Source organism: Psammomys obesus, unplaced genomic scaffold (assembly GCF_907164565.1).
Source record: "Psammomys obesus unplaced genomic scaffold, mPsaObe1.curated_primary_1811, whole genome shotgun sequence".
Classification (NCBI taxonomy): Eukaryota; Metazoa; Chordata; class Mammalia; order Rodentia; family Muridae; genus Psammomys; species Psammomys obesus.
In genome coordinates this window covers 2,453,168-2,477,992 of record NW_026593947.1, presented here as the reverse complement: position 1 = coordinate 2,477,992, position 24,825 = coordinate 2,453,168, and the positions used below count along the sequence as shown (strand labels likewise).

Genomic DNA, 24,825 nt, shown 5'->3' with positions numbered 1-24,825 from the left:
GAGATCGCCTGTTGGTGAGGTGTCGGGCTGTAGGTGTGAGGAGATCGCCTGTTGGTGAGGGCTGTAGGTGTAAAGAGATCGATCACCTGTTGGTGAGGTGTCGGCTGTAGGTGTAAAGAGATCGATCACCTGTTGGTGAGGTGTCAGGCTGTAGGTGTGAGGAGATTGCCTGTTGGTGAGATGTCGGCTGTAGTTGTGAAGAGATCGCCTGTTGGTGAGGTGTCCAGCTATAGAGTGTGAGGAGATCGCCTGTTGGTGAGCTGGGAGATGGCTCAGTGAGTAAGTGCTTCTATGGAAGCACGCAGACATGAACTCAGATCCCCGTGCACGGCTGTGCGCACGCCTGCACCCTCAGAGCTGCACGGGGCAGCGGAGATAGGACCCCTGAGGCGGCCCCTCGCCCTAATTCAGTGTGAGCCGCTGTGTCCGGGGAGGAAGGTGGAAAGCAGTGGAGTCCACGTCCTCCTCCACCTGATCTCTGCACACACATCTGTGTGGACACAGGAGCGGCCGTCACATGCACACTGGCTGAGAGCCAGACAAACTGAGAAACAGGTGTCCATGGGCATCTTCACCATTTCCGTGGAAGAAGCGTAACACAAAAGGGACATGTGAAGTCGCTGTGCCTGAGGAGGCCGTGGCCTGGGGCTCGCTCTCTCCACCGTTCCTTCTTCTGGAAATGGTGTGCGCCAATGGGACCATTCCCGCCAAAGCAGACACGTGGCCTCACACTCTCCTCGGGCTCAGGATGATAGGAACACGCATGTCTGCTCACCTCTTCTGGGAGTGCGGTGGGCAAGGCTGGCATGGACAGGTCTGGTGTGGACAGGGCCCGGCCTCTGTCCCTGCTGTCACAGGATGTAGGTTGGGAGACAGTGTGGCTAACGACTGGAAGGAACAGAGAGGGGAGGCACCGGTCCCTGGGCTCTGTGGGGGGTGAGCTCTGGCCACGCATAGTGAGGTGGAGCCAGGGCTGAGCGTGTGGAACAGCGAGACAGGTGAGCACAGCAGGGATGTGAGCCTGGACCCGAACCTGTTCGTCACCGCGAGGAGGGTCCTTAGGGAGGATCAGGGCGACTGAAACCAGCAAGTGTATCAGTGAAGAGAGCCAGCTGATTCTTTTACCATTGTGTGTGTGAGTATGTATGTGTAAGTGTGCGTGTGTGTGTGTTTCTGTGTGTGTGTGTGCATGTAGGTGTGCCTTGTGTGATTGCAGCCACAGTGGACATGCTTCAAGGACGCTGGCAGATGACTCAGAAGGTGACTTACTTGGGAAAGTGATCATTACATGGCCCGAGGGACCGAGTCCCATCCCAGACGCCATGTAGAAAGTGGTGAGGAGGCACGTGTGTCCCCACTTCCAGGGAGGAGGGGGTGCAAGTCCGTGTGCTCCAGGCTGCAGGAAAAACCGTCTCAAATAACGACAACAACACAGAGTGAACTGAAGAAGACACCTGTCATCGGCCTCCGGCCTCCACATGTGCCATACACAAGCATGCGTGCAAGCCCCCTGTGCACACGTGCACACACAAAGGAGAAGGCCTGCTCCTCGGAGATCCAAGCAGGAGTTCTAGGCTTATTCGAGGTGCTGACGTGGACTCCTGCACAGGTGTGCAGCCTGACATGGTCCCTGACGTGTATGAGGATCACAGCCTGGTGCAGCCATGTGACATATGGGGCCTATGGCTGTGAGCATCCCCACCACTGTAACACACTCGCATGAACACACGCGCACGCACACACACACACACACACACACAGCAGAGTGGGCACAGGACAGAGGAGCAACCACCAAATCACGGCGCTGAGCAGAGCTAGGAAGGAGCAGGAGCCTGAGCACCCGAGGTAGGGACTGTGCAAACAGAAGGGCACCGCTTGGAGAGCGAGAGGGGTCGAATTTACCCACTGTGAGGCTCAGCATCACCCTGGGGAGGTGGAGGGAGACGACGCGCGTGGCAGAGCCAGGGGTCGTTGAGTCCCAGGCAATGATGGGCCAAGCTCTGTGTGAGGTGCTGGCAGGAGAGCAGAGGCCGACCCAGGGCGCGAGAGGGTGTGGCCGCATGGAGACCACAGACAGAAAGCCAAGGAAAGGGGTGAGTGATGGAACAGCCACGGTGGGGCGTTCTGCAGAACGTAGGTGCTGGTGATGAGTGAGCAGCTGAGGACTGGAAAGTGTGGCCTGCTGGGCGTGAACATGAGCAGCGTGGGGAGCTGTGGTCTCTCAAGGGACAAGCAGGGCTGGTCCCTGAACAGGCTCTCTGGGCAGGCTGGCCTGGGGGAGGAGAGGAGTGGAGGGCTGTGCACCCCTTGAGGGAAAGAGACAGTGAGCAAAGAGGAGACTGTGAGTAGAGACGCTGAGCAAAGAGACGGTGTGATGTGGGAGCAGCAAGGCCTGCTCTGGACACTTTGATCTTTGCAAAGGCAGGAAGCGGTGTTCTCTTCTGCCCTGGATGCTAGCGCCCCAGATGTTGGTGCCCGGATGCCAGGTGCAGACTGAAAGTGCGAAGAGGTGGGAGCAGCTTCAGCACATCTCTACAGAGCACAGAGCAAGCCAGGAGAGGGATCTAATCCTTTCTGGTGAACAAGGATTACCAGTTAAGACAAAATGTACCAGGGGAGGGTCTAGAGGAAGGACACTGGGGAGGAGAGGAAGGTGAGGAAGGATGCTGGGGAAGGGGAGGAAGGGCTCTGGGGAGGAGAGGAAGGGCTCTGGGGAGGAGAGGAAGGGGAGGAAGGATGCTGAGGAGGAGAGGAAGGGGAGGAAGGATGCTAGGGAAGGGTCTGGAGCCATCTTCCTTCCCCTCCACACTCACTAATTAATAGATCACACTCATCTCCTTGGCTGTAGAGCCGCTGTCTCTGTGCTGATCTCCCGTCAGCCCTTGGAACATCCATGAATCTAGCCAGCGGCTGACATGCTAAGAGATCAGAGATCGGTGGACCTGATTAAGAGCCCACACACCCGAGTCAAGGAGTACAGCTCTGGCAACCCAGGACACACAGGGACACACAGGGACACACAGGGACTGGGGGTGTGGCACAGGCTAGCACACGCGTGTGTCCTTGCTGGTGTGCACCTTGGGGTAGTTTTGGTGTGTGGGGATTGTTAGGGCACACAGCACGACGCCAGCTCCTTCCACAGTTTTAGCTCCAGGAAGAGGTGGAACCGGAGGTGACAGGGCGGCAGAAGAGAACTGCAAGCCATCCCCGAAAGCTGAAGTCAGGCATCGGGGAGAGACGCCATGGCTACCCAGGCTACAGATGTATGTGTGTGTGGCTGTGTGTGTGTGTATGTGTATCTGTGCATGTGTGTGTATGCCTGTGTGTTTCTGAGGGCAGTCCTGCAGGCTGTCCGCCCACCTGGCCTACGTTGGCCCTGGGGGTCCCCACAGCTGGAGTCCAGAGTCCAAACACCCAACCGTTATCAGGGAAGACACCGGACGAGAAGAGTTGTGTGCCCGTCGGGGTGTGTGGAGGGTGGAGGCCACACGTGAGCCTCGGTGCTTGCCGGGTGTGTGCAGACAGGAGGAGCACCCTGAGCTTTCTGGACAGGCCATGGCTGGTGCCTGTACATACTCCCCACACACACCAGGGCGGCCTCCACGGTGTGCGCAGCCGGGGCAGAGCCTTTGCAGCCAGTCAGCTCCCCACAGGACGGGACTGCCATGGGTGGGCTGTGCCGCAGGCCTGTCGCAGGAAGGTGAGGCGATGCCGCAGAGCCATGGCGGTTTTCTGGGCAGTGCCGAGGAGGAGCGGGCCCTCCAGCAAGGGGCTGCTCCTTGGGTGATGGTCATGGTCATTTCTTCCCCGCTATGGGGACAAAACATGCCGTGTCAGTAGCTCACAGGAGGAGGGATTTATTTGCGCTCACGATTTTGGAGGTTTTGGTCCATCGTCTTTGGCGTCCTTGCTAAGCCTGAGTGAGGCAGAGCATCATGGGGGTGGGAGCAATATGGAGAGGGCCTATTCGGGGCCTATTCAGCTCTTGGCAGACAGGACACAGGAGGTGCAAGCACAGATGTAGCCCACAGTCACGCCCTGTTACCTGCCTCCTCCATCAAGGCATCGCCTTCCACACCCCCACCCGCTCTCGCTCTCGCTCAAATCTTGACTCCCTCAGTGTGAAAAACCACTGAGGCCAGAGCCCTCACTTGGGAATCTCTCTAGAAACACCCAGACACAGCTTGCTAGTCCTCTAGCTGTCCTCAATCTGCTCACAGTGGAAACCAGCTGTCACGGGGTGATAACAGGACCATGGAAGGAGGAGTGCAGCCCTTGGCTGCTTCGGGGGGACCCCCAGAGGAACACACCTGCCCCCTCAGCCTCCCTCGGCCCCCAGTCAGGGGGATCCCAGAGAAGCCTAGGTCATCAGCCCCACCCCCTCAACCCCCAGTCATCCCTGTGGAAGATAGACCAGTAAGAACAGGCCCCACAGACTCCTGTATTTGCATGCTTGGTCACCCCCTCGGTGGAGCCATTTGGGAAGGATTAGGAGGCGTGTCCTTGTTGGGAAAGTGTGTCACTGGGGAAGGTTTTGAGGTTTCAGAAGCACAGGCCAGTCTCTGCCTGCTGCCCACAGATGGGGGTGAGTTTTCAGCCAGTGCTCCAACACCACCCCTGCCGGCTGTCATGCTCTCCACCAAGATGGCCCTAGACTCACCCTCTGAATCTGTCAGCAAGCCCCAACTAAGTGCTTCCTTTTAAAAGTTGCCTTGGGCATGGTGTCTGCTCACACCAGTGGAACAGTAAGTCAGTAAGGTCAGTTTCTACTCTAAAATACTCACTTCATATCTTAATTAAAGGTGTCTGCACAGAGACCACAGTCTCTCCCATCTCTGTTTGCTGCCCCCATTGAGGAGTTATTTCATAGCTAAAGCTGAAATGGTTCCCATGAGGAACAGCTGTGAAGGGGAATTCACTGCTCCTGACCCAGTGTTGGAGGTTGCTCTGATGCGAGCTACTGGCCCTCAAGATCTGGTACACCTATCCTTGTTGTGTAAACCTACCTGATTGGCTGATTAACTGGCCCATACCTGGGCAAGGCAGACTGGGGTGGGCATGGCTAAGGTTCCTAGGCTTGGAGAGGACAGGAGAATCATGGGAGACAGACAGATGGGAAGAGAGGAGGAAGGAGAATGCCAAAATCAGTTAGTGTGAAGAAAATCACGTGGGACAGGAGGAAGGCCTCCAATAATGGTGTGAAAAGGCCCAAATAATGAATACAAGCAAATACCATGGGATTATGGATGGAAGGTAGACCAGAGGAGGAGGATGAAGGCAGGTGGCATTGGATGGGGGCTGGGAGATGGATGATGAGGTGAGTGAGCCAGTGTAAGTGAAATATTTGCCCGAGGTAAATAAGGCAATTGTAAATCTAACAGGTGTCTGTGTCTTACTATTTGTGATAACAGGCTAAATAATACCACTGTGATAATTATAGGGCTAATAATAAATACTACATCGCCCAACAGGCATTTTTTGTTTACTATAGCAGAAGGGCATCAAAATAAAGTCTGTGCCACGTGTGCTGGTCACCAAGTCCTGATGGTGACAGATGTGGGTCCTTCCTGGTCTTCATGAGCACAGCAGACACTCTGCCCTGCTCAGCGCAGAGCTCGGTCACTGTGTCTCCTCACACCTCACGGCTGGGAAGGTAGTGACACGCTGACTTGTGTTCTGCTGTGTGCTCCCCTGGCCTTCTCCTGTGTGCGTGCATGTGAAGGTTGAGGGGTGAGAACGTGAGTTCCCGGGGCTGGGGTGATGGCTCTGCTGGGGGAATGCTTGCCTTGCCAGGACCTGCGGTCACCGCCAGAACCCACAGAACAAAGCCACCTGTGGTGGCACACACCTGCCATCTCAGCCCTGGGGGTGGAGACGAATCGCCGGCCAGCCCTGCTGAACAGGCACAGTCTAGCCGAGGGAGAGACCCCGCCTCAAAGCCAGGAGGACCGATTCCCCCACAGTGGGCCACCTGGTCCCTGCACAGGGACGGATCTGGCTCAGGGCTGTGCTGTGTCCCCTTGAGATAACAGCCCAGCACAGACTGCAGAGCTCAGCCACAGCTTTGGACCTCACACTTGTGGAAGCTGGAGGGTCAAGAGGCTTGACACCCCAGGTTGACCTCTGACTCCCACAGGTGTGTGCCCAGAACACTCACCCTGTCACACTACAACCTAACACCCACTTGCCCTAATCTCTTCTTCAGAGGCCCTGCCTTCACGCACAGCCACGCTGGGCTTCAGGGCCTCAACCTGTGGATTAGACAGGAGAGCCAGCACATTCAGCCCCAAACAGCAAACCCCAGCCCAGAGCCCACAGATGCTCAGGCTCTTCTGTCCTTACGGGAACCTAAAGTATCCAACAGCACAGCCGTTACAAGTTCTCCACATCCACGGATGCTGTGGAGCTGGACACGTGTGGGTCGGAGCCGAATCTCCGTCGCTCACTGACCCATGACTTTAAAGCCTCCTCCATCCTGCTACAAAACAGAACACTTACTGCCACAGTCAGTGAGGAAGGAAGGAGTCGGGTAGATGGAGAGTGCCTCGCTGTCTTCTTGCCTGTTTCCCTTCTTCACGGCCCAGGGTCAGCATCTCCGATGGCCTCGGTTTCCAGTCTCTTTCCGTGCTCAGAAGCATGGCGGGGTCTCCGCCACAGAGGACAGGCTGGAGTTCAGGAATCCACACGAGGGTGTGGGTGGGCAGAGCCGGTGGACAGGATGGTGGTGGTCAGGGATACAGAAGGTGTGGGCCTGGCCGTGAGTCCTTCAGGCCACTGTCCACCCCTGCAGGCGCATCCCGAGTGTCACTGAAAGAGTAAGTGAAACAAAGCTGCTCAGATGTGTCTGGGGAGATACGTCTCCCTTGCAGCAGGCAGATGCAGAGGAAGCTTTCTTCCAAGCCCCGCATTTTTCTTGGGGTTTTGGTAGCCTGGTCCAAGCTGGTGCCTTCGTCTGGGGATTGGTCTTCGGGCTCTGTCTTTCCTGGGAATTTCGGGGGGAGGAAGAGCTGGCCTGGGCCTGTGCAGCTCACTGTCTTCGTCCCGGGGGAACAGAAGGAGAGAAACTTTGGCTGTTAAGATATGGACACGGGAAATACTTCCCACTTGCAGGAAGCAGCGCTCCTCTGGGACGTGCCTACCTTGTACCTTAAAGTTGACAGACAGTAAGGATCTGTGAACCATTGGCCCCAAAATTAGTTACCTGAGACAAATTCCGAGAAATACCTGCACGTGCTCCCAGCAGCGGATTCCAGAGCTCACCGCTGTGCTCCGTGGTCACGATTATTCCTGCTCTCCTGCAGCCCCGTGCTGCCAGCCTGGGGTGACACGTCAGAGGCCTGCTGTTCACCTGCCTCGACACTGCCGGGTCCGTGTCACGCATAAGTGTCCTGTGCTGTTTTGTCACACTCAGAGTTCCCTAAGTGCAAATGCGGTGCTTTGACCCAGAATGCCGGTGCGTCTCGCTGATGCCCTGGGTGACTGGCGTGCTCTTAGGACGTGACACAACCCTGTGAACAGGACAGCTTCTACGCGGGGGTGTGCCTGGTCAGTGCAGGGTAGAAACGATGCAGTCCCGTGTCTGCGGTGTGGGCGTGTGTGGGCGTGTCAGGGGTTGGAGAGACCCTCCGTCCTGCTCAGAAAAAGCGTGTTGAGAGAACACCCCACTCCTCGGGTTTGCCACTCACTATTCGAGAATATTTTTTATCTAGAGTGGTAGGAAGTACTCGGAGTGGACGGCGTGGACACTGGGAAGACGGCTCAGTTAGCTGGTGCGTGTTACACGCCTGGGACCTGGGGAGACGGCGTGGTGGCTACAGCCTGGCCATGAGCGTGTACGGACCAGAGCTCAGGCCCCAGAACCCACGTAAAGTTGGGTGGACGTGGCAGCCTGCTCACAGTTCCGAAACAGGCAGGAAGCTGGAGAGCAAGCTGGCAGCACGGGCAAGCTCTGTGGGCGAGATGACCCCACCTCAGTGTAAGGTGGCAGGGCACACGTCACACACAGGAGAGCTCTCCCACATATCACATGCAGACATACGTGAAAAACAAAACAAGAACACTGGCATGTTGGCAGACACACTGGGGCAGCAGAGAGGCAGATCCCTGAGACTTGCTGGCCAGCCAGCTTTGCACACTCAGTGAGCTCCAGGACATTGGGAAACCCTGTCTCGGAATCCAGCTGAACTGCAGCTGAGAAATGACATCCAGCCTCCACACAGAGGCGCACACAGTGCATGCACACAATGAGGAAGTGGGGAAAGTGACACACTCAGGACTTGAGGGCAAAGTGCGGTGAAGTCATGAGGCAGCATCCCGTCCGCTGCTCTCTGAGCCAAGGCCAGTGTTCCCCAAAGTGTTCGCTGCTCTCCTCCACATGTCACACGTCTGGCGAGCATGCCGACCCGAACATGGCCGTTCACCTTCGATGTCTGTGCACCGTGTCTCTTGACTTGCTCAGCTGCAGATCGCTCAGCCAGCACAGCCCGAGCCACTCCTGGGAAAACAGTTGTAAGTCAGTGTTACTGTTTGTAGAGGGTGTCACGACGGCTGAGCACGGAGCGAGTCGTTTGTTTGTGCTCACACTGCACTGGTGAAAGGTGCGAGGTCACAGAGCTCTCTAGCCCTCGAGCGGCCGGATCAAAGGAGCACTGTGGCGTAGACCTTGGGTGGTGGCTGGCGTGCCACATGAATGCGAGGGCTGGACTCCCAGCCCCGGCACCGAGCGAAACCAGCCAGACACGGCCACGCACACGCAGTGTGGCAGAGACACAGGCAGGGGGATCCCCGGGGCTTGCACGCCGGCCAGCCTCGCTGAGTCAGCGGGCTCCAGTTCAGCATGGAAACTGCAGTGAGGAGCGGGTGAAGCCGCAGCTGGAGAAGCTGCCGGGTCTCATGAACGTTCGCTCCAGGGCTCAGCACGTGCCTGTGCTGTGTGCTAAACAGACGCCATCTTTATTTCTACTGTTATCATTTCTAATATGGGCTCTTGGCAGAGATACGGACGAACACTCTGATGACCCGAAGTGCCTGCTGCGGTGGGGGCAGGGGGTGTGAGCCCCACAGGTGGGGGTGGAGGTCCCATCTATCACACTTCCGCTGGAAGTAGATTGCACTCTAAGTTCTGAGGACCCACTGTCAGTCAGGTCAGGAAGGACGGGCAGGAGGCGCACGAAGCAAGAGCCCAGGCCTGTTCTCCCCGCCCCACCCTCGGGCGCGCGCAGGGCAACACCAAGGCCTGAATAGGAGCCGTGGGTGTGGGCTCCCTGGGCTCTTCCCATTCGGACATGGGCGTGTCAGAAAAGGGAGGATAGATGTCCATTCCAGGTTGGCTTCAGATTCCCTGTGCCACCAAGGATGAGCTTCTGGCCCTCCCGCCTCTAGCTCGCAAATGCTGGGGTTCTGGCTGCGCCGTCACAGATGCACCCACCGCAGTCCAGTTTCCGCAGCACTGCGGATGGAACCCAGGCTGTGGGGCTGTGCGTGTGCTCTGCTCCCTGTCCAAGCTGCCCCTGAAACACAGGACACCGGCTCTGGCTGGCCACATCCTCACTTACTTTGATTTTTGGCCCCAACATGGGCAGCGGAACGCCTTGACCTAGGATTTGTCCACCTTGAGTTGGGATTTGTCCTGCAGAAGTGTCGCGTTTCAGAAGGCACACAAGCTTCATTCTGTTGAAACTGTTTAAATGTCTGACGGGTTAGCCAAAATACAGAGGTGTAAACATGTCTGGTGCATGTTTCCTACACCCCCTCCCCCGGCGTGACAAGGGCCCCTGGGCGGAAGTGTTTCTCCAGCCAGCCAAGCGCCCGCAAACCCTAGTGTGTCATAACCGGTGCATGGAGGCTCACAGCTGGGACCTCATCCAGAGAGGAGCAAGCAGAAGCATCAGAAGTTCAAGGTCTTCCCTAACCCCATAGCCAGTTCAGGGCCACCGAGAGGCATGGGAACCGTGTTGAGCTTCTCCCTCTTCTGGAAACAGGTTCCCCAAACTCACCTGTAGATCACCTGCTGAAGTCCAGTCCGGTTCAAGGATCTAGGACGGCCCAAGAGTTTGCTGGGCTGCCAGGGCAGAGCTGAGGGGTTCTGGAGAGCCCAAGGTGGGGTAGGAAACCTGGCACATGCCTTTCAGCTGTGGTGCCGAGCCCCTCCCTGGCCCACAAGGGGGCTGGGGATCCGACCGTGGGTTCTGCCTGAAGCCCCAGCTAACACCCCTTCTCTTCTTCAGGGGAGGAGCGCCCCCGGGAGCCCCCGGGCCCTGCAGAGGCCCAGGCGCCGGCTGGGACGGAGGCCGGCGGGAGGAGCGCCCGGCACCGCTGGACATGTTCCCGGGAGTGGCTCAGGAAGGCCTTCTGGGGCGTGGCCGTCGTGTTCTGTGTGTGCGCCTCCTGGGCCGGCTCCACGCAGCTCGCCAGGCTGACGCTCAGGACCTTCGACGCACCCTTCACCCTCACCTGGTTTGCCACCAACTGGAACTTTCTGTTCTTCCCGCTGTACTACGCGGGGCACGCGTGCAAGTCCACAGAGAAGCAGTCTGTGAAACAGAGATACAGGTAGGGGCCCCCGGACCGCCGCTCGCTCTCCGGGCTGCTTCCCAAGCACCCCGCCGCTGAACTGACCCTGCAGGCCGGGGCTGGTGGGCGGTGGAGGGACCCAGGGTGAGGGAGCGGGAAATGCACCTGCTCTGCCCGGAGGTCGGAGGTTGGCCCCTGGTCTCCACTTCACCCCTCCACCCTGGCAGCTGTTCCCATGCTCCAGGGAACAGCAGCATCTGCCGGAAGCGGCTGTGGTGGGCTGAGGTGATAGAAGCAGAACTCGCTCCAGCCAGGGGAGTGGAGCTGGGCTGAGGAAGGATGAAGGGGCAGGGGTCACGCGCTCGGGAGTGTCCTGCAGCTCACGTCCCTTAGCCTCTTTCTGGTTTTCCACACGTCCCCTCCCCCGAGTGAATGACAGCGTGTCTGACAATAGGGCAGGTGTGCAGTCAACAAGCTGCCTTACCTCCCACGGAAGCATGGCCCGCACCTCGCCATGCAGCGGCCTGAGACCGGGGGTGTGGCCCACAGGGTTCCAGTATAGCACAGCTCGAGCTGCTCTCTGTTTGCATTGGGCTGTGTCCAAGGACAGGCTCAGTCTGTCTTACCTGAAACACTCAGGAAAGGATGTTGTTAGGGCAACGCTACTGACCCTGGAAACGCAGTCCATCAGTCTCTGGGGCTGAGCAAACCCTCCTTTCCATCCCCAGCACCTCCTCCCTCCATACCCTGGCCATCTGTCACTTGCCCCTTTAACCAGCAGTCCCACGTGGCTTCTCTGCTGCTCTGAGAAAACACTGACCAAAGCAGACATGGGGAGGGTTTGGCTTACAAGTCTTTATCACACTCCATCATTGTGAAGGTCTGGGGCAGAGGCTCAAGGCAGGAACCTGGAGGCAGGCACTGTAGCAGAGGCCATGACTGGTCCTCTATGGCTTGCTTGGCCTACTCTTTACAGCACTCAGTACCGCTTGCCCACAGCCGGCAGCACACTGGGCCCTCCTACAGGCCATCTGATGGAGGCATTTTCTCAGCAGAGGGCCCCCTTCCCAGATGACTCTAGCTTGTGTCAATTTGGAAAAAGAGAGAGAGAAAATGGAAGGAAGGAAGGAAGGAAGGAAGGAAGGAAGGAAGGAGGAAGGAAGGAAGAAAGGAGGAAGGAAGGAAAGAAGGAGAAAGGAAAGAAGGAGAAAGGAAGGAAGGAGGAAGGAAGGAAGGAAGGAAAGAAGGAGGAAGGAGAAAGGAAGGAAGGAAGGAAGGGAGGGAGGGAGGGAGGGAGGGAGAAAAGAAGGAGAAAGGAAGGAAGGAGGAAGGAAGAAGGGAGGAAGGAAGAAGGAGGAAGGAGAAAGGAAGGAAGGGAGGAAAGAAGGAGAAAGGAAGGAAGGAAGGAAGAAGGGAGGAAGGAGGAAGGAAGGAAGGGAGGAAAGAAGGAGAAAGGAAGGAAGAAAGGAAGGAAGGAAGGAAGGAAGGAAGGAAGGAAGGAAGGAAGAAAGGAAGGAAGGAAGGAAGGAAGGAAGGAAGGAAGGATAAAGGGAGGAAGGAAGAAGGAGGAAGGAAGAAGGGAAGAAGGAGGAAGGAGAAAGGAAGGAGGGAGGGAGGGTGGGTGAGCACAGCTGCCAACCCCGCTGCCCACCACCTGCTTCAGATCTCGGGCCTGTCAGAATCACTCTTAGAACTTCCACCACATGAGGAAGAGCATCACTGGGGCCAGGGAGAAAAGTTGGAGAAAGATGGACCTAGATGGAACTAGACTTTCTTTGAGGAATCTGCCATTTTATCCTCAGAGTTACAGATGGACAACTCTAAGAATCAGCGTGTGACACAGGACACCAATTCAGGAGGAAGCGGCTCCAATGCGGCTTGCACAGAGCCAGCCTATCTGTCCCCTCAGGGTCTGGGGACAAGAACCCAGAGCCTGTGGAGTCTTCTGTGCTGACTTAAGGCAACAGCTGCTGGGCCAGTGTAAATGGCTAGGGAGGTACTTAATGCAGCAAGTGCTTCTGAACAGCAGCCAAGAGAGGAAGCAAATAGATTTAGGAACTGTGAGAGGGCCCGAGAAATCCCCAAAGGCCAGAGGAAATAATGGCCTGAGTCATGGAGAAAAGCAGACATCCAGGAAAGGGTGCGTTTCTTAGCTAAGTGGTCCTGAGTGTATCATCCTGTAATTAGGAGACAAGACAAATGTTCCCATCAGCCATGCACACAGCGAGAGTCCCAGAACCACAAAGGTGGCATAGTGCTGTCCTAAACACAGGCCACCTCAGGGACAAGGTTGGCTGCCGACGCTTGGAGGGCAGCTTACCACAACCACAGAGAAGCAGGTGCATGGCACACTGGGCAAGTCTGGTTAACGGTGCTTGCTGCTCTCTCAGAGGACTGGAGTTTGGTTCCCAGAGCCCACTCTGGGCAACTCAGCTTCCTGTTGATGCCAGTTCCAGTCAATCCAGAGCCCACTTCTGACCTCCGTGGGCAGCAGCGCGCACAAACAGATACAAGCACATACACATAAGTAAAAACAATAGTAAAAACGTGAAAGTCGCGGACAGAGTTCGCCCACTGCCAGGGCGTATGAGAACAGTGGGAGAAGGGGGTAACTCCACGACAAACCAGATCACCCAGTCTCTATCTCAAGACGGACTACCCCTGCTTCACAACAGTCTTTCCCTGTCACGGGTGGTAGGAGTTCTGAGGTAGACAGGGAGGCTCGTTTGGCAGCCAGGGACATTCACAGGACCCAGGGAAGCCGTGAACACCACTGGGGGAGGGGGAGGTGGTCTCCATAGCCAGAAGGAAGCTTGGAATCCCAGAGCTCACTGAGACACAGCTCAGGCAGGGAGGATGCCCCAAGTGGAGAAAAACCGAAATCACATCTCTCATCTTCGTGCTTTAATTGATGCCAGAGGGAGCCTTTGTAGACACCAAGACGGGTCTCTCAGCAGAGAGCGTTTGAAGATAGCCGAGAGAACAGCGGAGACAAGTAACCTGGGGAAAGAGGCTGGAGAGCAGAGCAGATTCTCTGGGGCTTTCAGGGAACAGAAGCTTCTCACTCCTGAGCTGGGGGAGGGGAGGCACCAAACAGAAGCCGGTGTGGCACCTGCGCTGAGCTAAGTCACCGGGGGGTCCTCGTGACAGGACGTCCAGGTCAGCAGGGCTGGGTAAACGGAAAGTGGCTGTCCTGAGCCACGTTTGGGAAGCCAGCTGCTGCCAGCCTGTGGCTGCATGGTGACCACCAAAGCCCGGGGTGCCCTTCTCAACTGCCAGCTTCCAAGCTGCTCCTGACCCAGGGCTGGGGACATGGCTCAGCCAGTCACTGGAGTTTGGATCCATAACAGATGTGGATTCCCCCCCGCCCCCGTCACCTCGAAGTTCCAGAGGCAGAGATAGGGATCCCTGGAGCACGTGGGCTAGCTAGACTAGAGGAATCGCAGGCTCTGCACTCGGTGAGACTCCTCCTGAGAAAATGAGGTGATAGGATACGGAGGGAGACACCCCAGTGTGGGACTCTGGTCTGCACACACACACACACACACACACACACACACACACACACACACACTCGTGGCCCCGTTTAAATGCTATAGATCTGACAAATGGAGGATCCAAGGGTCAGCTAAAGCTGGCCATGTAGACGATAGTCCAGTCTCTGAGCTTTGCTTCCGAGCTGGCAAGGGAAGGCTCTGTCGATGTGTTACCACACTCACAGTGAGGCTGTTTACAAGTGGACACTCTGACACGGCGGTGCCCTGGTGTGTGTAACTCCCTGAGTGGAACTGAGGAAGAGTGTTCCCTGGGGTCTCGCTGTGTTTCCACCGAGTGAGGTCGCCCGTGCCTGTGCCTTGTGGGAGAGCTGAGCCCGGAGCACCACGGGAGTGCTCACTTAGGAGAATGAGCTCATGGCACCGCAGGCTCTGTAGATCATGTTAGAGCGCTGCTCAGTGTCTCACGCCCAGGTGTCCAAGTCAGGCACGAGGAGCAGACTAGTCACAGCCCACCAGCTGGGGATGTCCTCCCTTGTCGAGTGTCATCCCAGCTGGAATGCAGTGAGCCCTTTCCACACCCAGGCGATGAGCACCGAACCAGCTGGGAGGCCCCAGCAGGGAGCCACAGAATTCAGGGAAGACTCTAGCCAGGGGCGGCTGGGAGGGGCGGGACGCCGTAATCCCAGACAGCTGAGCACAGGAGGTGCAGACACTGCCGAGGAGGGGGTGCTGCCGGGACCCGGGACCCCGGAGCATGATGGTCACTCACACCCAGGAGTGCCAGGGTCAGCACAGTCCAAGCTGGAACAGACGGAGCCTTCGCTGCCTTGGCAGTGGGCTGTCCAGAAACGAAAGCCATGCTGACCGGCTTTCCAAAGCAAACCGAGTGGCAGCCGAGGCCCTCCTCAGCCTTTGTAGTTCTAGGCTTCCTCGTGCCGCCTAGGCCTCCTCCTCAGACACGGAGCAGCACTCAGAGGCAAGGGCCATTTGGCTCCTTGCACTTTTAGTGTACACGGGCTGAGTTTGTGTGTGCCTGCCTGTACAGGTGGCCACGGGAATGGTGTCAGCCGTGCAGGGGCAAATTTCAGTGTTCGTAACTAGAGGTTAGTTGGCTTGGTCTGCAAACGGTTCCCAGGTAAAGGTGACATACTGGGAAGCAGTGATTGAGGAACCTTGTCGTCACAGAGCCAGAAGGCTTCGGAGTGAGCCAGAGGGGTGCGTGAGCGAAGCCAAGAGGCCAAGGGCCACAGGGACATATGACCTGGGGCGTGGGGCATGGCTAGGAGGAAATGAGCTGGACAGACAGATGGTTTCTGGATGCTGAAGGATGTTCTAGGCAGATGGGGAGCCCAGAGCCCAGGGAGCAGAGGAGGTGTGTGGGTGAGCGCAGATCCTGGGGAGACCCTGCTCAGTGTGGGAGAGGCTCTGAGCTGGCCCGACTCCCAGAGCCACTGTAGGGACAGCCAGGCTGCAGCTTGGGAACCGCTCCTGGGGAATGTGGAGGAGCTGGGTGCAGGCCAGGTTAGCTCAGCAAGACCCTCCTTAATGTCTGCCTGCCGGGGACACGTGGGCAGCTGTGGGTGAGACAGTGTCCTTCCCCTGGAGACCTCACAGTGAGAGCAAGGCCTCAGAGGACCGGCACGGAGCCGTGGTGAGGAGGGCTGGCCCGGAGCCACTCATGTAGCCATGGACAGTGTATGTTCACATTTCACTGCGCAGGCAGATGGGTGTCAGGTGTCCCTGTGGCAGGGACGGGTGCTTGCATACCTAGAACCAGCTCTCTGGCTTTGAAGGCCCAACTCGCCTTTCGGCCCCTAGAAGCCTCGTGTTGGTTTCACTGCACTCACCTCCACTGTCACGTTAAGTCTTCCTTCCAGGTAGACTGCTGGGTGCTGAGGCACAGCAGGAGTGAGCACCCCCCTGCGCCTCCTGCTTCCTCAGGCCCCCGCATGCTGTGTGCCTGCTGTGTGGCAGGCTCCCTTCCCTCTTCTTGCTCACTCCAACACCCGCCCCTCCCCAGGCCATCTTTCCCACCAGCTGCTCCCAAAGACAACCGAGCGTACCGCTCCATGCCAGGAGGATTGACGAGCTCCCAGCCCATCCTCAGGGTCTCAGTCAACCCTCGAACAGATAACACGGGCTGGCTGAGAGCTTGGCAGCTTAGGAACAGGACCTGCTTCAACACTGTGCTTTCAGAGCCTGTGTGTGTGTGTGTGTGTGTGTGTGTGTGTGTGTGTGTGTGTGTGTTAGTGTGCTTGAGGAATGGAAGCTGCTTGTGTGACTGCCACACCAGAGCAGTTGTGTCTGGGCACAGGGAGAACGTCAAGATTCCCTGACTGAGGAAGAGACTTGTTGGTGTTTTCACTTAGCAGTCAAGGTCTCTGAACGTCTTCAAGGTCAGTCTAACAGGGCAACATGGTCTAACATGGTTGGGGCAGGAAAAGCTCGCTTTCGGGGCTGGGAGAAAAGTACTTGCCCGAGCTCCATCCCCAGCTCCTGCATGGAAAGCTGAGCTTAGCTGGCGCCTTCACTTCTGGTGCTGGGGAGGCGGACACAGGCGGCAGGCGCTGAGGCGCTGGCCAGCAAGCCTGACTTTCTTGTTGAGTTAGGTCAGTGATTGACTCTTTTCAAAAAGAAAACAAATACCACACACACACACACACACACACACACACACACACACACACACACATATACACACAGCTCTGTTCCAAGAGAAGGGAGCCCTTTACTCTTGGGGGTCCTGAGCTGACAGTGCTGTGTTCACCGCGTGATGAGGAAGCCCCATAGGTGTGGCATGTAAAAGGTGCAGAGACCCAGCTGTGTGTGCTGGTTCACAGTCCATAGCCCAAAACCTGGCCCCACCCAACGTCACCTGCTAATGCTGAGGCGGTGTTCACCTCCCAGGCTGGTGAGGTGACTGAAGGGACACCAAAAGTCTCACATTTAGCAAAAGGCCATCTGGCCAGAGACTTGGAACAACGAGATAGGACTAGCAGGAACCTCTGACCCAGTTTTGCTCCCATTATCAAAGATATCATCAGTGGTTTCAGAGGTAAAGCATGGGAGCCCCTTGTTCCCGACAGCCCTAGACCTCTCCATAAAAATGTCTCCACAGAGGTGGGCAAAAGCCGTCTCCTCACTGGAAGGGGCCTAGGGAGTGCCCAGGCAGGGAGAAGCAGGGATGGGCAGCCCACGTTCTGGACCCTGGACACTAAGGAGCAAGAACACGAGCTTGCCGTGGGGTGGGAAACCAGCTTTGTCTCCAGTTGCTACAGAGGCATGGCAACCAGAGCTCCCACCAAAGCTCCCACCAAAGCTCCCAGCGGAAATGGAGCTCTGCTGCCCACTCAAAATTGCTGTTGAGGTCGGTGTTCCCTGGGTGCCAAGTTCCTGGGGATCACATGCTCAGGCTGAGTAGAAATAAGTATATAAAGCCCATGCTGGGGTTAGGGGTTTCCTACCCAGCAGACGAACCTGTGTTCTCTGCAGATAGTAAAGTGATGATGATGATAATAATCACGGCAGTGGAAGTGCTGGGATGAGGGTGGTGATGTCAGCAGTGGTGCTGACGAACAGGGATGAGGGTGATTACAGCGATGCCGGTGGCGATGGAGGGGTGGTGAAGATGATGATCATAGTGCTGGTGATTGTGGTGGTGGTGGTGGTGGTGGTGGTGATGTTGGTGATGGTGGCTATGGAAGGGTGGTGAAGATGATGACCACAGTGCTGGTGATTGTGGTGGTGGTGGTGGCGATGATGGTGATGGCGATGATGGTGATGGTGGCGATGGAGGGGTGGTGAAGATGATGATCATAGCGCTGGTGATTGTGGTGGTGGTGGTGGTGGTGATGATGTTGGTGATGGTGGTGAAGGAGGGGTGGTGAAGATGATGATTATAGTGGTGCTGATGGTGGTGGTGGTGCTGATGGAGGTGGTGGTGGTGTTGATGATGGTGATGGTGACGTGAAACCGACTGTATCATTCAGCTCAGAAAAGCCGTGTCACTGGTGTGGAGCACATGGCAGGGAGGCTAATGTTCATGGTGTCACTATTTCGTACTACTGTGCTGGGAAGTGTTTCTGAACAGAATGAGCTTCGGGACAAACTTTGATGTGGAAATGACAGAGGTGCTGTGAACATCCCCCGTCAAGCCGTTCCGGAGCGTAGAGGAGACAAGAACGAGAGGTTTGTCTAGGAGACCAGGTCCTGTTAGGCTCCTGATGTGCCTTTTCTCTGCAGAGCTGAAACAAGGCAGGCGAAGTGTGTGGTTGCCGTGTGCTCGGCAGGGCTGACACACCCTGCTGTGTCCTTCTGCGTGGCCGCTGCCTTGGCCTACCCATGTGTGCAGCCCTGGTGAGGCTGACCCAGGCCACAAAGGCTGAAATGCTACAGTGGCGTCCCACGGCGTAGGTCTCTCTTCCCGCTCAGCATCTGAACATTACAGGTGACTGGCCCCGTGGGCTCGGGAGGCCATGCAGGCCAGCCTGGAAAGCAGCGGCCCCAGGCTTGGCACGGTTCCAGTTCTCAGTGTTGGGTGTGGGTATGAGAGCCGTAAGCATCCCTGGACTGAATCACCTCCACCAGAGCCTGACCTTTGGGCAGTGCTGTCCCAATGGAGGCCACTCCCTGCTGGACAGTGTGTCCTCTGGTGGTGGATCTGATCAATGCCAGTATTCCATGCTAAGGGATGTGTGTGTGTGTATGTGTGTGAGCTCCTGGGATCCACCTGTCTGTGCCTCCCCAGAATGGGGCTGTTCGCGTATGTCACCACGCCTGGCTTGTTTTGTTTTGTTTCTTGGCATGGGTTCTGCAGGACTGAGGTTCTCCCGCTGGCAAGCTTTCCTGGGTGCGCCCTCTCCCAGCCCACATGCTTGTTTCTTTGGGTTATCGCGCCACGAGGCAAAAGTACTTGTCTCTTCTTGTGTTTTCGCTGGCTGCCTTATTGTATCACTCTCCACATAGCTTTTCTCAGCAAAGAAACTCAGAGCCTATGGGAAAAACTCACTGGAGTCGCTGTGTCTGATCTTTCAAGCAAATTCAAACCACTTCCGGCTCCACAGCCCGTGCCTTGGCTGTGCTCAGTAACTGGCCTCCTCACCAAAGCACAGTGTGTCTTCCTGCAGTGTGACCAGAGCAGGTGGGGCGCTTGCCCGGCTCTCGCCAGGTAGCCTTCTTTCCAGCTGCAGACCTGACACTAGAGCCAGGCCTGAAAGGAACGGGGCCTGAGCCTCCTCTTCGTCCTTCCTAGCACAGCGCGTCTCCCGCCGTGTTCTGACCAAGCTCCGTGTGAACCAGGCCCGGGTCCAGAGCCGTGACCCGGGCCTGAGGACCTGCTTCCGGTGCATGTGGCCTTTGTGGCCCTGCCCCACGCTGTCTAGTTGAGGTGTCTGGAAAGGCAGGCCGTGTGAGCGGCCGATGGCCTGCCTTGCTGACGCCCTATGCCGCCTCTTTCCGGGCTTCCTGGACCTTCTAAGATAGAGTTTCCGTGATTACACCTACCTCCGCCTACCCCCGTGTGCACCCAGAGGAAGCAGAGGCAACTCGGGTTCTGGACGCAGCCCCGTGGACCAGCCTGCCTGCTCTTTCCCACGTGCCCGGCGTTATGCCGCTTGCATGTAATGAGCCGCCCTCAGTCACGCCTCCATTATCAATTCTCAGCAGGAAGGCAATGAAGAGGACTAGGAAAATTCAAGGTCCCTTGTTTCAGGAATGTGTCACTAGACCTTTCTATGTCGTTTCAGGAATACATGATCAGACTCTTCGGCTACCAGCCTTTCCCCACATTCTCCAGGGGGAGACAGAGAATTTTTTTGTAAGGTTTTAAGCACTTCCGCAAGAAAGTGGGAATCCTGGGTGGGCATGGCGGTGTGGGGTCCTTTCAAAGCTGGCCAGCTGCTGGCTGTGACCAGTACCTATATGTCACACACACACACACACACACACACACACACACACACACACACACGTGCTCGGTCCCAGTGTGCCAGAGGTAAACGTGAAGTGTCGTCCAGGGCAGCTTCCCATCTTACTCCTTGAGACAGGATCTCTCGCTGAGCCTGAGCTGCTGACCAGGCTGGATCACTGACTGGCCGGTGAGCTCCCGGGACCCCATAAGCTGGGGTCTCGGACACACTCGGCCATACCTGACTTTTTCTGTTTGGATTTTGAAACCAAGTCCTCGTGCCTGGGAAGCCAGCATGTCACTGGTGGAACCACCTCCCCAACCTCTGGTCTGCTGCCCTCTGGGCACCTGGTGCTATCAAAGCTGATGGCACCCAGCATGTTTACAGCCTCCATCAGAGGCCTGTGTGTTACGGTGAACATGTTTCCTCACATGTCTCGAGAAAAGGAAATCGATGAGGTAAACTGAGGAAGCCACACCCACGTGCATTGTCAACACTCCATTTAGAGATGTGTTGAGCATAACAAGGGCCTTCCCTGGAGAGGAGAAAGGGCTGGCACCTTCGAGGTTGCCTGTCAGACCCAGGAATCCTAAGCAAGGCACCGTTGTCCCATTTGAAGCAGGTCCTTCCGACGTTGGGCAGGGAGGTGGCGACCGGAGAGGCAGCCTGTTCCAGCCAGCCTTGCACTGGGACTTCATCCTTCCGAGGATTCTAACTTAGGCCAGGCGAGTCTCTCCAGGGTGACATGTGCCGAAGTCCACCATTTGAAGGTTAAAGTCACCATGGGCTCTTGTGCTGGACCCTTTCTCCTGGCCATGGCGCTGTTCTTGAGACGGGGGGAACCTTTGGCAAAGTGGACCTGGCTAGAGGAAGCGGGTCGCTGGGGGCTTGTTTCTGATAGAGAGCCCTGCTCCCTGACCCCCCAGGATGTGGGAGGTTCTACAGCACGCTGCTGACGTGAGCTGTGCCTTGATAGACTGAACTCCTCCTGAAACCATGACCCGAGTCCTCTCTCCTCCAGTAAGTTGTTTTTGTGGGGTCCTCCGTCACAGTAAGGAGAAAGTAACTGATGGCCCCAGCAAGGTAGGTAAGAGGTGGCCTGGCATTTGTCGCCCCCATTCCACTGCGGCAGCTGCAGACTGGTCTCGGCCTCCCAGGGGTGGTGACAGAAGACCTGTCAATCAGCGGCAGTTCTGAATGAGGGAACTTGACAGGCCTCACACTAGGGAACATGATCTCTAGGAAGACACATCCTCAGTGATGCATTCAGAAGCCCTCACGGCCCTGGGTGCGGACCAGGCTGAGTCCGTACAATGGCCTTGTAAGTAATGGAGGGTTCAGGTCCCCAGAGCTTGTGTAAAAAGTTGGGCACACTGATGGACTCCTGTAACCCCAGCCATGGGGAGGTGGGAAGCAGAGACAGGCAATTCTGGAAGCTTGCTAGCCTGGCCTAATCAATGAAGTTCCAGGCCAGTGAAAGACCAACCCTATTTCCAACACAGGATGGAAGGATGCCACCTCTGACCTCCGTGTGTATTCACTCGAACTTAGCTCACAGGCAGTCTCCAGGGCAGCGTACAGCGAGCTTGTCCTCTGCCGTCCAGCACGCCCCACAGGGCAGTGCCCACAGCTCCTCAGTGACAGAGTGGCTGAGACGTTTGTGATTACCACACACCTTTTAGGAATGTGTGTGATCTGAGTTATGAGGGTCCAGGACAGAGATGTTCCTCTGTGCCCTCTGGGAAGTAAGACCAGTCATTGGAAAGCTTCAGCTTCATTTCCATAACACAGTGCCCAGAGCAGGACATGGCCACTGCTGTCGATCGAACAGTGTCCTGTAGACATCAGTCTCACCGGCATCCTGTCATGAGGGGAGGCCTCTAGGTGGGGGAGGGGCTTGCAAGGCTGCAGCCCTCCCCAAGCATTCCTGGGCAGTTAGGCTTGCTGAGAAGGAGGAGACTTTTATTCCCCGGTTGTGTTTTGGCTGTGGATAAGATGACCATGCTCTCATAAGCAACCCTAATGAGAGTCAGCAAGAGAGGGAGAGGGAGGGAAGAGAAAGGGAGAGAGGGAGAGGGGGGAGAGAGAGGGAGAGAGAAAAAACAGAAGGAGAACAGAAGCAAGGGAGGGAAAGACAGAAAGACTAACTGAGAAGAGAGTCATTAGAGGGTGGTAGGGTGAAGAAGATAAAAATATACGTGTATAAAATGTCATAATTAAACCCATCATTATGAATAACTACATAGGTTGATAAAATCAATTTTAAAAAAGTTTTCAACTTTACATTTACACTGGCTGGATTTTCATGGTTCCTCAAACTACATCTTCGCAGAGTCCTTAGAGTGGGGCACTCTTAGCTTTTGCCCACATGTGGCCTTAAAATGCTGCTCAAGTGTCCTCCAGCCATGAGGGCCTAAGATCAGACATTGGCTTGCATGGCTCTCGCTGTTTAACAAGCTACCCAGAAACTCCTCAGTGTAGGCAGCTCTTTTGGTGGTCTGGGAGAGGGTGATGCCTCCAGTCTGTGTCCACAGACTTGCTGGCTGGGTGACAGAGGGCAGAGGACCGGACTCCATCAGCGGCGGACAGTTCCTTCAGTGTCTGCCGAGTCTTTCTCAGGTGGGACTCTCTGCCTGCACGCACACACTGCCTGCACGGTGGCCCAGCCAGTCAGACCATGTGGTCCCCAAAAGGCATGCATCCTGGCAGGCTCAGCAAGCTCTGCTGCTTCCTTTTGGTCACTTCTTCCCTGCTGTGTCAGGACCCTCAGAGGGAGCACTTGAGTCTCCTCCCGTCACTGGAAGGATAGACTAACCTTCTCACAGACACGCATGCAGAGCAAGGACACCGCTGCCCCATCTGCAAACAAACCACCTTCCACAGTGCCCGGATCGAGCCTGGATGAGGGCAGGGCGGGGTGGGGTGTGCCTGGATGCCAGAGGGTGGGCCACCTCTGTCAGAACCGCTGCAAAGTCAGCCCCACTAGGCAAGCATGGTTCCCTAGGGGACCTTCCTAGAGCCTGACCAGCTTGGAGATTGATGGACATACACATGCGCCCATGCAAAAACACACACAGGCCCACACACACACAGGCACACACTGCATGGAGGCCAACAGATAGCAGGGTTGATAAATTATTCAGAGAGTGGATGCTTGCCTTGCAGCTGGAAGGAGAGAGCAAGATGTGCTTGCTGCTTGCTCACTGCTCCTGCGCAGGCCACACTCATGTATACGGTGTGTGAGAAGCACAGGGTTACCCACCAGTTAATACACCCTGAGCTGCCAGGCCATCAGGCTTTGGTGAGATGCTATGTAAGACACGGAGTGACAGATGAGGGTTGGCATGAATAGATCACTCCAGGTGGCAAGACTGGCAGAGCACAGCACAGTGTGCTGTGGGCACTGTGGGTGAGTGTGCTGGGGCTGAGGGGCCTCTGTCAGGAGGGCCAGGGCCACAAGAAAGCCGGGCTGCAGCTCCAGAGGTCACGAGGAGACAACAGACACCAGAGCAGCTAAAACCCAGCCAGTCTCCCATCTACTCAGAGTCCCCACGGCTGGAAGTCCGGCTGTGAGGCCAAACAGTGTGCAGCAGGGACACCGGCTTCTTTAAAGGCCCGGGCAGGAGACATGAGCAGGCTGAGTACTAAAGGCAAAACACAAAAGAGCAAAGAAAGGGCAGGAAGGGGATGGAGGAGAAGGGGAGGGTGAGGGAGGAGAGGGGAGGAGAGGGAAGGGGAGAGGAGGGAAGACAGAGCCTGTGTAGGTGCTGTCACTTATCACATGAGTTCCTTGGCTCTGTAGCATGTTAAGACCGGCTTGAGATGGATGTGAGCCTTCCTCAAGAAAGGAGGAGAAAGGTAAAAAGGGAGGGAGAGGGGGGAGGGGAGAAAGGAAGAGAGACAAAGAGACAGAGGGAGAGAGAATCCCTCTGTATTCCACAGGCCTGCTCTTTCTCCCAAGCATGTTCAGACCATTGTGGACAGTTGGTCAGAGGCTGTGGCCAGCATACAAACCTCTTACTACCAGGAGTTTCCCAGGTGTCAGAGCCCAGAAACCAAAGGCTCCTTGAACAAGCAACATACTTCCCCACACTCCCACCAGGCCAGCATGGCAGGTCCACCCAGAGTGACAGCCAGGGCCAACATCCCAGACAGCGACAGCTGAACTGCAGGCGACTGTGACAGACACCGTCTGGATCCTTCTCAGCAATCCGCTGGTCATGCTGGTGGCTGGGATAAGTGGAAGGTGCTTCCAGGGAGATGCAGGTGCCAGCACCAGAAAGTGCACGCCGCCTGTGGGGACACCCACCTGTGTGGATGCCCACCTGTAGGCACGCCACCTGTGGGGTGGGGATGCCCACCTGTGGGAATGCCCACCTGTGGGAATGCCCACCTGTGGGGTGGGGACGCCCACCTGTGGGAATGCCACACGTCCCCTATTCCAGCTGGCAGCCACTGACCACCAGAAAGCTGTGGTCCTTCCAGGAGAGACAGGGCCAAAAGCAGGTGAATGGGCACTGCGCCTTCTCTGCCCACTGGCACCTGTCTCCAGGGGCCTCATTGTTTCAGGGTCATCATTGTCCAGGCCTGGTGACCCATTGCCCTCCTCCCTGTGTGCCTCCCTTCTTCCCTCTTTTCGGCTTCACGGGGACCCTCTGGAAGGAGCTGCAATGTCCTGCCACTAGCTGGGTATCTCAGCCCTCTGAGCTTGGCCCTGCGATAGATCTCTGGCTGTCCTCAGGATAATTTTACTGTTTTCAGATGAAGGGTATGGTGAGAAGTGATGTTGGAACAAGAAAAACTGTGACAAAAGAGACAAATGTGGCGCCTGGAGGTCTGTGGCAGGAAGTGCATGGCCAGTAGACACGGCAAGGCTTTAAGGGGCACGTTAGTGACGTGGCCAGTGGACA

The 24,825-nt window shown here is 56.6% G+C and overlaps 1 protein-coding gene across 1 annotated transcript in view; it reads left to right on the top strand.

Annotated features, from left to right (window-relative positions):
• The window catches only part of Slc35f3 (solute carrier family 35 member F3), a 204,184-nt gene that overhangs the window by 137,084 nt on the left and 42,275 nt on the right, over positions 1–24,825 (top strand). The window contains exon 3 of the mRNA XM_055617574.1: positions 10,227–10,551. Within this exon, the coding sequence (XP_055473549.1) occupies positions 10,227–10,551 (325 nt within the window). The remainder of the gene's footprint in view (positions 1–10,226; positions 10,552–24,825) is intronic.